Raw genomic sequence first — 17,646 nt, forward strand, 5'->3', positions numbered from 1 at the left:
ATTCGTCACACTGCTGCTCAGATTATTATATGTTGATTTAAAATTATTCTATACAGTTAAAGTCATTATATCCAAATGGTTAACTAACAAAATGATTTTTATATAATATGCCAACTTCTATCGAAATTTTCCAATTGATTAATTACAATTAAAAAGTTCAATTTTCAGGAAAGCAATTTTTTTTCTTTGGTCGAGGGTGCAAGCTTTCAAAATGCATTGCAATAATATAAATCATTCTATATATTTTTTATCCATTGTAATTTCCCCTTCATTTAATAATACAATGAATAAGTAAAAAAAAATAATCATACAGTAATATAATAGTGTACATATATTTTATTACTATTATTTAAATAATTATAATATAATATAATTCATATTAATATTAAATGTATATGTAGGTTTATTGAAGATGAATTTCATTATAATTTTTCTGTTATTATAATACCATTAGTACTTAATTTATTATACTGTTCATTTAAAAATTATTGCATGTATTTATGATTCAAATTTAATGAATATTATAAATACACATTCCTATTTATATGTTAAATAAATGAATATTATGTTTTTTAAATCGATATTAATAGTTTCATTAAAGATATTTTATAAATCAAAAAATCCTATTATATTTTAAAAGCAACTTCCTTCATCTACTTGACTGAAATCTGAAATAATTTAATTTATTCACATTAATAAAATATACGAACTTCTAAAGTCTTCACCATTATGTTTCAGTTAACAATTAGTTTCAACTACCTCAAGAATTTATAAATTTATTATATATTTACATATCATTCGTCATCATTTTTAACCATGAAAATTAAAGAAACAATTATACTTCACAACATAATTATATGTAATTTATAAATCATATATTATTATTATTTAGGATATTTTAAAGTATATTAAAGTATATTAATAATATATTATACTACTTTTAACTACTTAGTACTGAATATCACTAAATTAATAGTTATTTGTGTGAGTCAAAGAATCTCCAAAAGATGATCGAACAATATTTTTATTAGAAAAATATAAAATGTAAAATATCTTTTTTCTTGATGATAGTTGTATCATGACTCGATATACAATATAAACTAAATTACTAATCCCTTTTAAACTGAAAATGATTCTTGCATTAGTTTTATTAGTAATTCAATTATATTAAAATAGTATTTTTTTTAAAAATATTTTGAGTGCATCATTCATTGTTTATATGAATAATACTACATAATAAATGGTTACCACTATGCGACTCGTGCAATGTACTTTTAACGGTCAACCACATCATTACAGAATGTCAAAAATATAACCAGTATCGAAATCAATACCACATCTCAGAACAAATTTGTCAAGCACTAGGACCAAACCCACAGGACGTTAAACGCTTAATCTTATTCTTAAAAAAAATAGAATTGTACAAATTAATTTAATGTAATCATGTAAATACTAAAATACTAAAAATTTAATCAAAATTCGTGTACTAATGGCCTAGTTGTCGATGCATATTTCAGATCAATAAAAAAAAAAAAGAAAAATGGTTACTATGTCTGATTTATAAATTATTCTAACATCACTTATACGTAATCGATTTCTTATGGTAACATTTTATTATAATTTGTATATAAATATTTGATTTATAGTATAAAATGATCATCACTCCATACATTGCAAATGTAATAGTGATTTTTAAAAATACGCTTAAAATTGAACTAATTTATTCCAATTTTTCATTGTTTACGAAATTGCATAGAAAACCTTAAGAAAATACTTCGAAAAAATGTTCAATCTCTCAAGGCGATATTGAAAGATTCCTAGTTCAATTGTTATCGTTCCTTGCGATTTTTTCCATGGTTTAACATAAAGTTGGCTTAACATATTTTCTTAAGCTTTTCCGATATTTTATTGCACTTTTTTTTACAAAAAAATCTATTAACTAATAAGAAACACAGTACTCTAATAATACTAGTGCAAGTAAAACGTGACAATGTAATACACTAGTGAGTAGCGAGCATTTACAGGGCATAACATAATTGAGTATAATTGTGTCGTTAATTTTGTAAACATCGCATGCAATGAATCGGTAGGTACCACACACATAACATTATAATAAACGTGCATTGTTATATTATAATATAGTATGTTACACATAAAGCGATAACTATAATAAGCCATATTACAGAACTAAATTTTAAAAGTCTACGCTTTTTTTTGTTTGATTCAATTTATTTTTACTGCTTTCAAACGGATGCTTTTATTTTAATACCGTACAATGCATTAATTTTTATATTATAATAATTTATTTAAAAATGTATCTTACATAAAAATATTACTTTTAAATATTATTATTATTATGGTTTTAAAATGTGTAACTTTACTAGAGGTATTAAATCGTGGATACAGATTTCCCAGGCAAAGCAAAAAAAAATGTCTCTGAGAAATCCTTTCATACATTTAATATAATTAAAATTATTTTTTTCTTGAAACTACTATCTACTGAAGCTATTAGTATAAAAAAAATCTTCACTTATGATAAATGATTAGATTTTTTTTCTACAACATGCGTAGTCAAAGAAGATACGTAGTGCCAAGTTGTCAAAAATCAGTTTGCGGGAACAGTTGCTTGTTTTTATGGAAAATTATTATTTGTACAATTTTATGAAATCACGCAAAAAAAATAAAACAAAAATGAAATTTTTTGATTCAAATTCAATTATTTATTTTATTTATAATATATAAATAACTATTAGATAGTCGTTTCTTTCTAATTGCAGGTCATTATTAAAAAAAAAAATAAAACAAACAAGTGTAGGTATTCCTATTATGAAAAGATAACTACCTAACCTAGCCAATAAAATTGATATGATATGATTAAAATATCAGAAAATATTTAATTATTAACAAATTCAAATTTAATGAAAAATATTGCATTTGTCAAACTAGGTAGCAGAAAATAATGAATATATAAAATTTACTCTAAATTTAATTCAAATTTGTTTAACTATATTACATAATTAGCTATTGGTGATCTCCAACTGTTTGTGGGATAGTTAGAAAAAACATCAATAACTTCTCACTGTAATGAGGTAGGTAGATATATTATAGTAATATGCACTTCACGCAATGTGACCAAATAATCAGGTCATATTTACTTTACAGGAAATTAATATATTAAAGTTGAACGAAATATATTATATTTACTAAAACTAGTAGCAGGAGATAGTGCAGATATGAAATATACTCTAGATTTCATTCAAATTAAATTATTTATACTATTAATATTACAAATTATCCATTAGTGATCTCTATTAAATTGTTTGAATGAGTGTTAAAAAAAACAAACAAAATAAGTATTCCTATTATGGTAAGGTAAATAATATGTTATATACAATCAACTCTTTTTTATCAAATCATCGTCAAATATTTAATAATTAAAAAATTTAAATTTAACGAACGAAAGGTATTGCATTTACCAAACTTGATGGTGGGAGATAATGCAGACATTAAAAGTACTCTAAATTTATTGCACTTGTGAAAAAAAGCACGCGTGATCATCTGAGTGAACGTTATAAGTGTTTGGTCTGTAGGAACTTTGAAGTTGATAGTTTGTTTTAAAAGCTTAAAGAGAAGAACAAATAATCAAAAACGGAAAATGCTGTAGAACAAAACAGCGTGCATGCATCATTCTATTATGACGTGATTTGCTACTAGTCAATTATAAAAACAATAATTATTATTAATATTTAAAAAAAAAAAAATATATATATATATATATATATATATATATGAATTATATATTACGTATATTCCACGCTATCGAAGAACACACGTACAATTTGATTATCTTTACAATCGAGAATCACCTAACGGCTCATTCGCTTATTGTACCATTCGTTATAATACAGAATACTATAATATAAACACTCTAGCTACTACAACAAGCTAACATTAAAAAACGTACAAAGACGATTGTAACAAAAACACACGTCTTATTACTACATATATTATAGGTGTTGTTAAAAAACATCGACATTTTTCAAAATTCAATCGTGCTATTATCGTGTTTTTATGGGAAGAGCAGAGCCTGTTGGAGAGTAGGCCTTGGTTAGCAAATTATATAATTGTGCTATTGTAGTACCTACTCGCTCAATATATGGTATATATATCAAATACATTTTATTATAAATATATAAATATTAAATATCATCGTGTTAAAAATATTATTATAATATATACGTACGATTGAATAGCGACTGAACGCAGCCCATGATTTTTCTTATGTGCTCCGTTTTGCAGCCGTTAGCAAATCCTTTTCAATCGGTCAACGTGCCACCGTTCGCGAGTGTCCCTGATAAGTACAACTGTGCAGTGCGCGTATTTATTTAATTTTATTATTCTACCTATCACTGACTCCTATCAGTGCACGACAATTGAGCCACATACCGTCTCATGGCCCGTAAAAACGTTAATACCTACGACTTTGAGGATTTTTTTCTAGAAATAATGTGTGTGAGGGTCTGAGTGTAGTGGACTGAGATAATTGTCAAAAAAATAAATATTATTACGTTCAAGTATGTTGTGACGGATCGACTATACAGAGACAAAGTGCGGTGATCGAGTAGGACGAAATTGTTTTCGTAACGAGAAATTACGCGGGATGTTTACGGTGTTTTGAAAACGCCGAACGCGGTGCGCCCTGCGCGGGGAACGACTACCGTCTCGGCGGTGGCTGTGAGGCTCGAACGTGCGAAAACGAAAAAAAAATAGAACGACGGCCGACGAGAGCGTAGTCTGTGCGGCGGCAGCTGACGACCGCAACGGTGGCGGCGGCACACGGCTTGGCACCGGCGGCGGCGGGGGCCGGTTACGTCTCCAGCCGCGCTTTCGTTGAACGCGCGCGCTTCGATGCGACAAAGTTTTGCTACGATCCGCCGGTTATCGTGTTCGGTGGCGTGGTTAAATGGAATCCGAGCGATGAAGAATAAACGATAAAATAATATTAATTATTATTGAATGAAAATAGTAAAAAAAAAAAAAAAAAATGATCGCCGACGACGAAGTTAAGATATTTTGTGGTATAGCTGTAACGATGATCGAGAGGAAAATTGCAAAGACACAGTGACACAACAGTGGAAGTGGACACGTTCGATCCGGAGAGCGGTGGCCGCAATATAGATGATTGCATCGCAAAAACGCGCGCCCGCGCGGCGAAAATCGCGATCACGCCGCCGCTACTGCTGAAAACGGCTATACGACGCCGGCGCGGACCGAGCGGCCGCCCCAACAAGTGGCCACTGCTAGCAATCGGGAGACCGCCTCCTCCCCAAATCCAGCGGCCGATCATCCATTACTGGTCGAGTTCAGGTGTTTCCCACTCTCAATCACCCCCCCCCCTTTAAACTAGCTGTATATGTTCGTCGAGGCTACCACTACCTTATCTCCTTACGACCAAAGGGTTTTTAAACTTTGTTCTCAAAATACATTGGCACCAACGACGACCCTACCACGATTTACCCTTTCGTTTTTGAAGGTTTTTCAATTAGGCAAATCGTATGGTTAATCAGGTAAGGTCGAATTGCATGAATAATCTTATATTGTTTTTGAATATCGCCCCCACATAATTTAATGGCGAACAGCGCACTCAAGCTGATAAAAGGGTTATATTCGAACCACACTACCGATAACCATCCACGATGAGATATGTTGAACATCTAAAATGTATATATTTTTGTTATAAAATGATTAGTTTTTAATTTTCATATTAAAAAAGTGGATAAATGGGTAACGATTCGCTGTACATAAGGTGTTTAAAGATTAAAGTCAATGTTATGGTGTTTTCACATTTTATAATTTTTTAACTGCATTAAATTTGCGGATATTATGATGAATTTCGTAACAATGTAAACTTTGAATACTCATAGCAAAATGATGATTAATATGAATCTTTAAAATGTCTTAACTACTATCTAAAAATGTATGAGGAACTTTGTATTAAACTCTCAAGCTGTTTTACCCGACAAATAATTATTTTAATGACATTTATAGAATGTAAAATATAACATTAATCTAATAATTTATATACATAATTATATAAAATATAACGTTTAATAGTTTAATAATAATTTATGATAGCATATAATCATTTAATGTAGAAATTAAGACATGTAAGCTAATAACCTATGTAGTTGATGCTTAACCAATAAAAAAAAAATAAAATAATAATAATAATTTATGAGTATGCGTTTCAAGTCCCCACAAATAATATTTTCAATTTACAAGTTTACAACCAAATAAAAAATAAATTAGTCAAAGTCGGTTTAGCGTAAAAATTATATTTTTCCTAATTATTAAAAAAAAAATGATTCACCATTTTTATTTTTGACTTTTACCCCTTCCAAAAAAAAAAAAAAATTAATTAAAAATACTAACTATATAGTTTCATCTTTCTTTTTTTACCAGAAACCATATTAAAGTTGAAAATCTAAATTGAAAACAATAAATATATTATAGTAGTAAGTACATAGTATTTACATATTTTAATATATTTTGTATAAATATTGCTGGACATAATATACGTTTTTGTGTAGGTCGTCGAGGGGTCTTCTCAGATTTTATGATTATTTATAAATTCGTCATACCGAGTAACTCTTAATAGATCATACCCATAATCCATATGTCACTTGAAATTAACATTTATAACCTTATAAGTTAGTACTATCAAATCGATCCCACAAAATATGAATATTTTCTCTTTTGAACATAAGTGAAATTCCAACGTTTTGGTTTAGGTAAGGCCCCAACACCTAAATAGTCGACATGATACAGTCCCTTGCAAAGTCGAATATGGTACTTGTATCGGACTCGCACATGGTTTGCGATGTTATCCTGCAGCCCTGAGGCTGTTGACAATAACTACGATAGGTATTGTCGTTATCCATTCACACAAGCGTAAAGGTATATTATTATGTTAGAAGATAAGTACGCAGTACTTAAATTATATATATCACGCTCGTTCGCAACGACGGTGATATACACAATACGAAATGCATAGAAATAAAAACAATGTTGATGTGGTTATTATACCAACAAAAACAGTGATAAATATTTAGGATTGTACAACTTTCGCCGATTTCAGTGAAAAGTTATTGTGTTTGCGTCTGATAATTTTTTGAAACTCACTAACCATTGTTTATTGCATTCCGATATGCGATTATATAATAGTCATTATGACTACGAGTGACAGTGTAGAATAACATCAAATTCCAAACAATATTATTTTTGAGAAACAATATTTTCAGCAATATTCTATTAATTTTATTTTGTGGTATTGAATTCTTAAATATCATCATGGTAAAGCTTTACTCATACAATTATTAATCTAATTGTGTAGTTAGATTGCTGGAAAATGAATTGATCAAGTTAACTGTATTATATAAACAATATTGTATTATAGTCCCCGATTAAAACAATGTTGACAAATTTGTATTTTTTCATTTTATTCATTGATAAATAATGGTTAAGTATCACACAAAACAAACAAAGTCATATATAGTTATGGCTTTCCACTACATATTATTATACATTAATCAACATAAAATAATAGTTTTGAGTATCACCATATTGGGAATACATTATAAGGGTTCTGATTACAATCTAGAGGTGCCAAGTACTCCTCTCTCCTAAATTTCAAAAATTTTATGAGTAGGTAGGTAATATGAAAATGTTATTCTAAGTTGTTTGTTTTGTTGAAAAGAATCGTCTAAGAATCACTCTCTTTTTCATAATTTTCTATTGACATTTTATATTATGTTAAAATTAAAAACTATTGTTCCTCATAATTACAAAGATTATAAACATTTCATGAATATCATTTTTTCCTATATAAACAATAAACATGTTTTTATAATTATTTTTTAATTCATAATTAAAGGCAATTATGTTTTTTTCGTTACCAAATATAAAAAAAAATAAACATTTAACCATAACGCATGAAGACGCTTATATGCAAATATAATAAGGCAAATATTTGAATCTTATTATCTAAGGTTGACACATATATAAACAATGTAAATATCTGTAATAATAATAATAATGTACATATTATCTAGGTATACATACTGCAACTGCTAAACAAAAGTGACATTAAAATGTTATAATGTTAAATTACTATACATTAAGTTTCTCTTTAGTGTTTATTTGTAATTCATGTTTTTTCTGAGTAGGTAGTATGCTTTGAATGTATTAACATGATATGTTTTTTATGATTATGTAGTTTTACAAAACAAAAAAATATGAAGTCCTTTGAATTAGAAAATATTTCTAGGAAACTTTATAATCACATGTCACATTACTAACATTGGTATAGGCCAGTTATACGCAATATTATAACACATGGTTAGGTATTTAAAATTTACATCAAAATCAAATCTTTACATTTGAATGTTGATAACTATTATATTGAATACAAGTTTACAATTAGGGCTTTGTACCCCTATCATGTATTCAGAGTCTAGTGCTGGATGTATTTGAATATCCAAACACTATATCCAAACCACCATATTGTCTGTATGTTAATGATGGTTAAAGTTATGTTAAGTTAATTCCAGAAAAAACTAAATGTACCTATTTGTTACTTCGTAGATTGTTGGATATTTCTTTTCATAATATTTCAACTCAATTTGACAAATAGATCATGCCGTTTAAAATTATAATGCGATGGTAAAAAAACGTCAATACATATTTAATATAGGTAACTAATATGTATTGATTTTAAAATTATTCTTGTTGAAAATTAAGCTATTTTCACAAAAAACTATTTGGTTTATATGGGTTCAGTGTTGGACTTTTCAAGAGTTTTATGGGTTTTTAGAATCGTTACGGGTCCCAATTAATTCTGATGCAAGGCGCTGTTTATAATAGAGTAATGGTAAAATATTAAGTTGGCGTGAGGCTTATCATAAATGTCAAACATAACATTCAATTTTTCTGAACTATAAAATTTAAAATTTAAATTTAAATTAATTTTCCTTGTGTTTTATTATTATTTTAAAACTATGAAGTTATTAATAATTATTATCAAACAAAGTACTAAAATTTCTAGTTACATTTAACGATAAAAGATTTGATGTCTAATTTTTTAAAACTTTTAGAAAACAATTTACTTTTTCGTGCAGAAAACTAATTGTGAAATCTAGTACAAAAAATCCAACGGATACATATACCAGGTTTTAAAATAACAACTGATAAGAAAGACAATCAAAATTTATAAAAATCAGTTTGTTTATTATAAGACTTTGTTTATGTTTGCGTTAAATATCTTACAGTTTTAAATGTCTACACCATATTTTCAAAAACAAATTTGTAACAAATTATCTTAATAATCATTAAACTTACATTCCTTCTGTTGAATTTTACCTTATACTAGCATATGAATGTCACATTTTGTACGATATTAATTTGATCAAAGAACAGCAAATTTATGCTCTATAATATTTTGTCTCGTCGTTGCATAGCCTTTATTTAAGGAATTTATCACTTTATCAGTCAGTGCACAAGCTGTTAGATTTTCCGACTTCATATCACACACATGCCACACGGTATGCCCTTGAGATTAAAAATAAACATTACACTTTAACATAATCAGACAATTCCATATGTACCTAACTATCTCATGGAGGTATAGAATAATGTATTGCATATCTATATTGCGTACCTATAGATATTATGTATCATTATTAAACGTTATTTACATCATAATTGTTAGGTATGCATTGTTAAAAAATATATTAAGAATAATAAGTATTTTTTTTTTTTTAGAATCGTAGGTATATATTATACTTGTTCGTTAGCATACCACAAAACTTGTAATATACCTACACTTAAAATATGTATAAGTATAACGTAAATATCTTGTGATTATAGCTCACTAATTTTAATAGACAATAGTACCTTTGAATTTAAATAATAATTATGTTTAAGTAAAATAGGATACTTCGTTTTTACGCAAAGGTAGTTTACTAATTTATGATAATCTGCTGTTCCTTAGAATTCGCGCATCATTGCTATAAGCATTTTGTTCAATAATAACTTTTACTAAAGTAGGAAATTGCTCTGGTATGTCTCACCCTATTTTTCATTAAAATGTTTCTGCACCTCACAGAATTTCTTTAGTCTTTGTAATTTGACAAAAGATTGTTCATTTAAAATACCATAACGTTGAATGGAAATGATTAAGATGTTTTAACTTTAGGTTTCAATTTTAAAATATTTATATCTTAAATCCTTAAATATCCATAATGTTTTTGAAAATTTTTATATATTCGTATACCTACATATTTCATCAAAAGGTTAAAAATTACTTTTTGATCGTCATTTTTTTATACCCACTATTAAAAATAAATACAGTGAACATATCATGAATATTTGTAATTTAAATAATAATATTTTATATTACCAGTATAATGGAACATTTTCTTAATGAATCTACTATCGAAACTTATTTTATTTTTTCCTGTTTACAAAAACTACTGAATATTTAAAAATAAGAATAATGATACTGTTAGATCTAGCCAGAAACATTTGATAAATTATAAATTGACGTTTTTTTACTTACTTATTGTTTGGTTAACTTCAGATTTGATGTCATATTATATTCTTTCGCTGCAAATATACGAACTTAAAGTACCTTCAAGATGTTATTAACTCAATAATGACATGATCTTGATGTATTCGGTTGCCTATCATCGTCACACGGAATCGATTAACCTAATCTAATTGATTCCGTCGGCAACGTGACAATTTAAAACCTAGTGCATTAGCTGTGCCGACATACATATATCATACAAACATACCATATACTTATTTAACTTATACATAATATTAGTAACACTTTATTCTATAACCACACTAATGTTATTAGATTATAAAATTATAAAATGAATATTCTTAATGGCACAGAAGAAAAACGTAGCTAGAAACTATGAATATAGAATATTATAAGGACAATATCTGTGAATTAGTTGACCACGATTTATTGTTATGAAATCAGATTTACTGAACTCTAATCGATGAAATAATGAAGCCAATCGATGTATAATATCCATGTTGTTAAACTCTAATACAATTATTAAGTAATACTCATAAAATAAAATATCATTCATTTAAAACTTAAGTACATCGACCGCTGTAACAATGATTAATATTATTCAAAGTTTGAGATACAAAAGTTTATTGCACAAACCAACCAAATTTTAAATTATTTCTATTATTAACAATGTTTGTTAATTTTAATATTATATAAATATGTGTTACAAATTAAAGTATCGAAGGCGACTTAGAGATCAAATTTATGTAATCTTGATAATTAAATACCTAGCTTATTACGCTGCTGTTATTCATCTTATTTTATTCGATATTGCTCTTTGCAAGTTACTTATAATTGAATTGAAATATATATATATGTATATTTATGCAGTATAAATTATTAGTATAAATAATGTTTGTCACTAATTGACAAACAAAATTTCGAATAAATGCGTTATGTTATTCAAAAGTAAAATTCTAAATGGCAAACATTTACAATAATATAATAAAGATAATGAATAACGATAATTCTAACGAAAATGTTTTCATCATCATTCATGTATTTAACATTAATTTTAAGAAGCGTAAAATAATATACTTAATTCAATTAGTTTAAAAATAGCTGATATCTTAATACCTATAAGTATCTTTTACTTGAGAGTGAAGACTATCTATTCATTAGTTTCAGAAAATACACGGTGCTTATTAGTCAGAGACTTCTATAAAAGAAAATATTGGTCAAAGACAACGAGTATTTAATGAAAATTAAAAACTTTCAAACATATGGTTATATGCAAACAAGTATTACAATAGGTTGTTTAAATGAATACAGTAATTATGTTTCATACACTAATGCAGTGGGACACACTGTTGAATAATTTGCTTAACTTTCATTTACTGATAGGCAATGATAATCATATTCCAGACACGTTTTAAATGTTTGTATATAGTTTTAAAAGGATATAGGAGATCAAAATAGAGAGAGAGAGAGAAAAAGAGAATGTAAAAGATTTTTTACCCTCCATAAAATGTAATTAAAAAGTGATCAAAAAAATATGTTTAAAAGTGCATGACACAAAATATATTGATTAAATTAATTCATAATTTCAATTTAAATAAAAAGTCATGTAGACTAAATAAATTATTTTTGCAGCTGAAAATGCAAAAGTTATAAACTAATTATTAAATTTTTTTTTTAAAGGGTAGTAAAAAAAAAATAATTTTACATTGAACAAGAATGAGCGATCTCATATAAACCAACACATAATGTATCGGTTTATTCAACCATATTATAGGAGCAACATTTTAGAGCATTAATTTCGTTTATATCAATTTGATATGGTTTTATTTATTTTCACCATCAATATCCTTTATATATATTAATATGAGTATACTACAAGTAATTTATTTAAGTAACATTTGAATCCCATATAATGTCAATAGCTGTAAAATTATACCTATATAACTACATTGACACACGAATTTTTTTATAATTTTTTTTCTCAAAATTAGTTTTAGACAAATACAATATTTTTAGTATTTCAACTTTGTGTAACTCAAATAATGAACTGTTATATTACACGTTATTGGACTCTATAGAACGATTGAGCACTGTAGTACTACTATTGTACAAAATCATACAAACTGTAAATGAAGTATAGTTACCAATGTTACCATACAGAATTAAAATTAGTACAACGTAATTAAAATACTTTTAAAAAATCAAGAAAAAATCTGCTTTCTCATGGGTGTCGACTGTCGAGTCTATACCTCATCGTCATTGAGTAGGGATAGTCACCACAAGAGGGGTGCAAAGGGGTCTTTAAAACCCAAATTTCTAATCTAACACTCCTGAGAGTTCAAATTAAGTACCCCCACCCCATAGTTATTTTTGTTTTTTTTTGAGCAACTTGACTCGGCTCGACACTCGTGCCACTTGCTCAAGCAAAACATCAGTTTTATTGGGGATAAAACAAATACTCTCAAAAATCGATTTTGACAAAATTTTATTTTATTAATTAATTTAGTTCGATGGATACCATACTATATCCTAGCCATATTCCATATATCAATATATTTTTACTAAAATACAAGGTGTAACAGATAGAATTGACTTTTGTAATAACATGACGTGTTCAAATTATTAATATTTTGTATTTATTTATTTATTTATTTATTTTTGTACATCAAGTGACCCTAGAGTGAAATATATAGTAAATTTTTTTTACGTTTATTTATTAGTACTGAAAATAAAAAAATTAAATATAATAAAAAATGTATTGGTAAATTCAAAATAGCCTATTTGTGAATCTGATTGTTAGAACAATTTTGATAATAAAAATATTTATTTAAGTCAAATAGTTTATTTTTTAGAATTTTTTTTAAAAATTCAATATTCTTTTGATAAAATTAATTTTGAACGTATTAGTAAGGCTATATTAGCTTTGGCACCTATATCTAACTGACAATTTACATCTCTACTATTAATTTGTATGACAATTTGCCAAACATCATTTTTATTATAATCAATTATAGAACCAATAAAAAGTAAATTATCATTACTAGAATTTTTTTATCAATTGTCACTTGATTGTCTTACAATATTTGGCAAAATGATTAAACAAATTACATTTATGACATTTGATACCTTTGGCGGGACATGAAAATGTATGACTTTGACCACAACGACTATATGTAGGACTAAAATTATTATTGTTACCTTATGACTTCTTTGAACTTTCTTTTTTGTTCCTTGACGATTGACTGGACAACGATGACTCACGAGTTTGATTATTCTTATCTGAAGATTTTAACTGACGATTCTTATGATGATACGACTCTTGATAACGACCTCGACTTTTGAACTTTTCTTTTGACTGAATTGCTAGTACTTCTTTGACTGTTTCATTGCTCCCATCCATGACATCCAGCTGTTTAATCCTTTGTTGTGACAACGTCATGGACGTAGCAATTTTCCAATGTAAGATCATCTTCTTTTACCACAGATTAACATATCTTTTATTAGACATGACATACTTTTATTTGTTAAATCTGCTACATATTCATTAATACTTTCATCGGGTAATTGGTAGCGCGTAGAAAATGTATGACGTTCCACTTTTTACATGGAATAAAATATTCATTAAATCTGAATATTAGATTGTCCAATGTCAACTCTTTAATGTTAACATTAAATGAATTATAAATTTATAAAGCAGCTTTACCAATAAAATGTAAAAATATTAATATTTTACGTATTTCTGGCTGACTATCATAGCCACTCACAATCAAATAAATGTTGAACTCTTGCTACCAATCGGACCAATTTTGACATACATTTCCATCTAAGGATAGTTGACTTACATTGCCAATAAGACCTGACGACATCGTAAATGTGTTCGTAGAAATTTGAGCCTCAGTGCACGTGGTTTCATTTATTAACTCATAGTGTTGTGATTCAGATTTACCTGCTTGATCCTTCTTTTTTCGACCCATAATGAATCAAAACCTGACACCATGTTGTATTTTAGATATAATCAACAAATTATTGTTTAGACATCTATTTAAATTTAGATTTATTACACATAATAATAATTATACAATAAGCATAATTAACATTTGACAAGATTATATGAACTGGCAAGACGAGTAACTAACGTACACACGGAGTAACGGATAATCAATATGATAACAAGTACAGTGTTAAGTGTTACCTTAAAATAACAAATACCTATTCAAATGCACACAATGCAGTTATTTTTACATTGACATATTAAAATCGTTGGAATATTGATTACTACAGTTTAGCAATTTTTTATTCCACATTCGTTTAAAACAAATATAATACTTCACTGTTTATATGAACGATTTAATATTAAAAAATATTATATTAATATTATAAAGTGCACCGGATTTAAATGGTTTGAGCGCGTTTTAGTTTTATTTTTTAAACCCATATACGCGTACATTTCGTGCCTGGCAATAGGCTGTTTAATGATCCATTTGGTTCTTGGCTAGATAACATACCGCATACACTTATAATAATATCCAATGACCTGCACATGTGTGACAATTTTAAAATATTTTTTGATAATTTATAAGTACATAATACAACCACTAGTAGCTATAGGCATAAGTTTAATTTAACTGGTAATTATTGTACATTTGCATATACAGTATTGTATGCAATGATAGATTATTTTATGTTTAAACATGCACTTAAGCTCAATATCTATTTTTAGTTTTTGTTACAAAAAAACAGAATACATTGTAATATTATATTAAATGAATTAGAAACATGTTTTTTTGTATTTTTCCTATAATATAGTTCGACGTTTCTTGGTTTTAAATTGTTTAACCTCGCGCATAGTTAAAAATACAAAGTGATATTTAATTTAAGAAATTTACAGTAATAATTTTAGTTATGAATAAGTTCTCTGCAATTCTTATAATCAAAAAAATTAAACATTGCATATTATCTATCGCTCGCTATTAAATACCTAATATAAACTTATGATAATAATTTTTTTCTATTTGCAATATTAAAGGAATTTTTTACAATTAGTTAAATTTGAAAATAAATAATTAAAGTTCCCTAGATGGTTATTCACGATATCCTTGTCTTTAAATATTTTACAGATTGATTTAGAACACCTTTAAGAATAAATAACTTCAAAATGTATAAATTTATATATTTATGAAAAAAAAATATTCCAAACACTTTATTATATTTAATTATTTATCTACCAAGAAAATTGTATCCTCGCAAACTTTAAACACAAACTAAAATACATTGTTATAATTTTTTTTTTCATTTAACCGAGCCACAAAATTAAAAAAAAAAAAAAATAGTTATATTATAGGATACTTTTTAAACTGAAAATTTATAATTAAAATATGAACATAAACATAAACGAGCTGAAGGGTTTCTAAATTATATATATCTTAATTGATTTCAAATGATTATTTTAAAATTCGTGAATTCAGATATAATGGAAACAGACACGTGTTGATCGTGAAGTTTCACACGTATAATAAAGCGCATATATTTTTGGGTTTGAAAATGTTTAAAGAGGTTTCTTGGAATGAATTTATGTTAAAAAAATCCATCAAACCTTGATAAAACTCATTGAGTTAATTCAATAGTTTCTTGTATTATTTTGAATATTTTCTAGATATTACAAACTAAGTTCTTCACACGTTGAAATTTAAGATAAATAAAATTTATTCTTAAAACAATAAATTTATCTTTATTTATTTGTATAATATCTGTACAATACATTTTACTCGATAAATATTCGTATTTATGTAATTAAAAATGATTGTGTAAAATACCCTTAATAATAAATTACAGCCATAGAATTCAAGTGTTTAAATACTTTAATGCTAATTATTTTGTGAGTGAATATTGTAAGATAAAAATAAAATAAACTGTACGTTGTTTAGCATCGAAAATTATGTGATTCGTAAAAGACATTTGTAGAAAATCGCGTGATGAAAAACTATTTTATATTTTATCAACGTAATTTAATTATTATTTCGTTTATTGGCATTCTAAGAAAACGAAACATTTGAATTTAAATATCTTGTCGCAAAAATTACCATACTTAAACGAATAGTTATGCATTTAATCTTGTGTTAAACTAAAAAACATAAAAAATTATTTTAATAACATATCATGTACAATCCAATTCATTATAAAATAACTAGGTATATCATAAAACTTATGATGAAAAATTGATAAACTTTTAAAATTAAATAATATTAACCTTAATTCAATACTATGTTTTTTTGAAAAATGTATCATAAGTTAGACAATAACTGCATTAAAAGTACGTATTGTTTTCATAAAAAATGTTTTATATTTTTTTATATCATATAAGAAGAAAACTGTATAGCAACGACTTTTATATATATGGAAATTTTATTTCTTCATTCCATACAATCTTTTCCTCATTACTAAGAGATTAGGAAATGTAAATTAACCAATTACATTATTTTATTATATCGTGAAACTCAATATTCTTTTTTAATATACATAATATGAAATTATATATATATAGGTATATATAGTTTATAGTTTAATGTAATTATTTTAAGGTAAATAATTGTAACTAACACAAATAATGAGTACACTTGGTTATCTAAAATTGTTAAGGAAACGTATTTATTATATTTAGTTTATTATAGTTTATTATACATTTAAAGTGTAGGACTATAACAATAATTAAGATGCTTCCTTAAATATGTAAATAATATCAGTTAAGAATAAACGTTACTTAATTTATCGTGTGATGAGGTTGACCTAACATAACTTTTAAATTTTTGCATTGTTAAGTGTTGAGAACTTTTCTTTCACTAAACATAGAACTATAATGGAAACATTATGAAAGCTCAAATCTAATATTTTTTGTTCATAATAAACGAAAGACGACTCAAAAAGTATTTTTATTCGTTTTAAATATTCCAAAAGGCAAAAATATATTATATACTAGTATAGTAGAGTATACCATGATGAAATATCAAATAAAAAAAAAATATATATATAATAATAATATATAT

The 17,646-nt window shown here is 26.4% G+C and overlaps 1 protein-coding gene across 2 annotated transcripts in view; it reads right to left on the reverse strand.

Annotated features, from left to right (window-relative positions):
- The window catches only part of LOC107162271 (uncharacterized), a 194,081-nt gene that overhangs the window by 148,335 nt on the left and 28,100 nt on the right, over positions 1-17,646 (reverse strand). Inside the window, exon 1 of one of the 2 annotated variants that reach the window (XM_089215591.1) lies at positions 4,244-5,154. The exons of the other annotated variant lie outside the window; for it this stretch is intronic. Coding sequence (XP_089071717.1) covers positions 4,244-4,271 — 28 coding nt within the window. The 5' untranslated portion in view covers positions 4,272-5,154. Of the gene's footprint in view, positions 1-4,243; positions 5,155-17,646 lie in introns of those variants that run through there. 2 annotated transcript variants of the gene reach the window in all.

The sequence above is a fragment of the Diuraphis noxia genome, unplaced genomic scaffold, assembly GCF_037042655.1.
Source record: "Diuraphis noxia isolate RWA-SAM2 unplaced genomic scaffold, SU_Dnox_SAM2 contig0001, whole genome shotgun sequence".
Classification (NCBI taxonomy): domain Eukaryota; kingdom Metazoa; phylum Arthropoda; class Insecta; order Hemiptera; family Aphididae; genus Diuraphis; species Diuraphis noxia.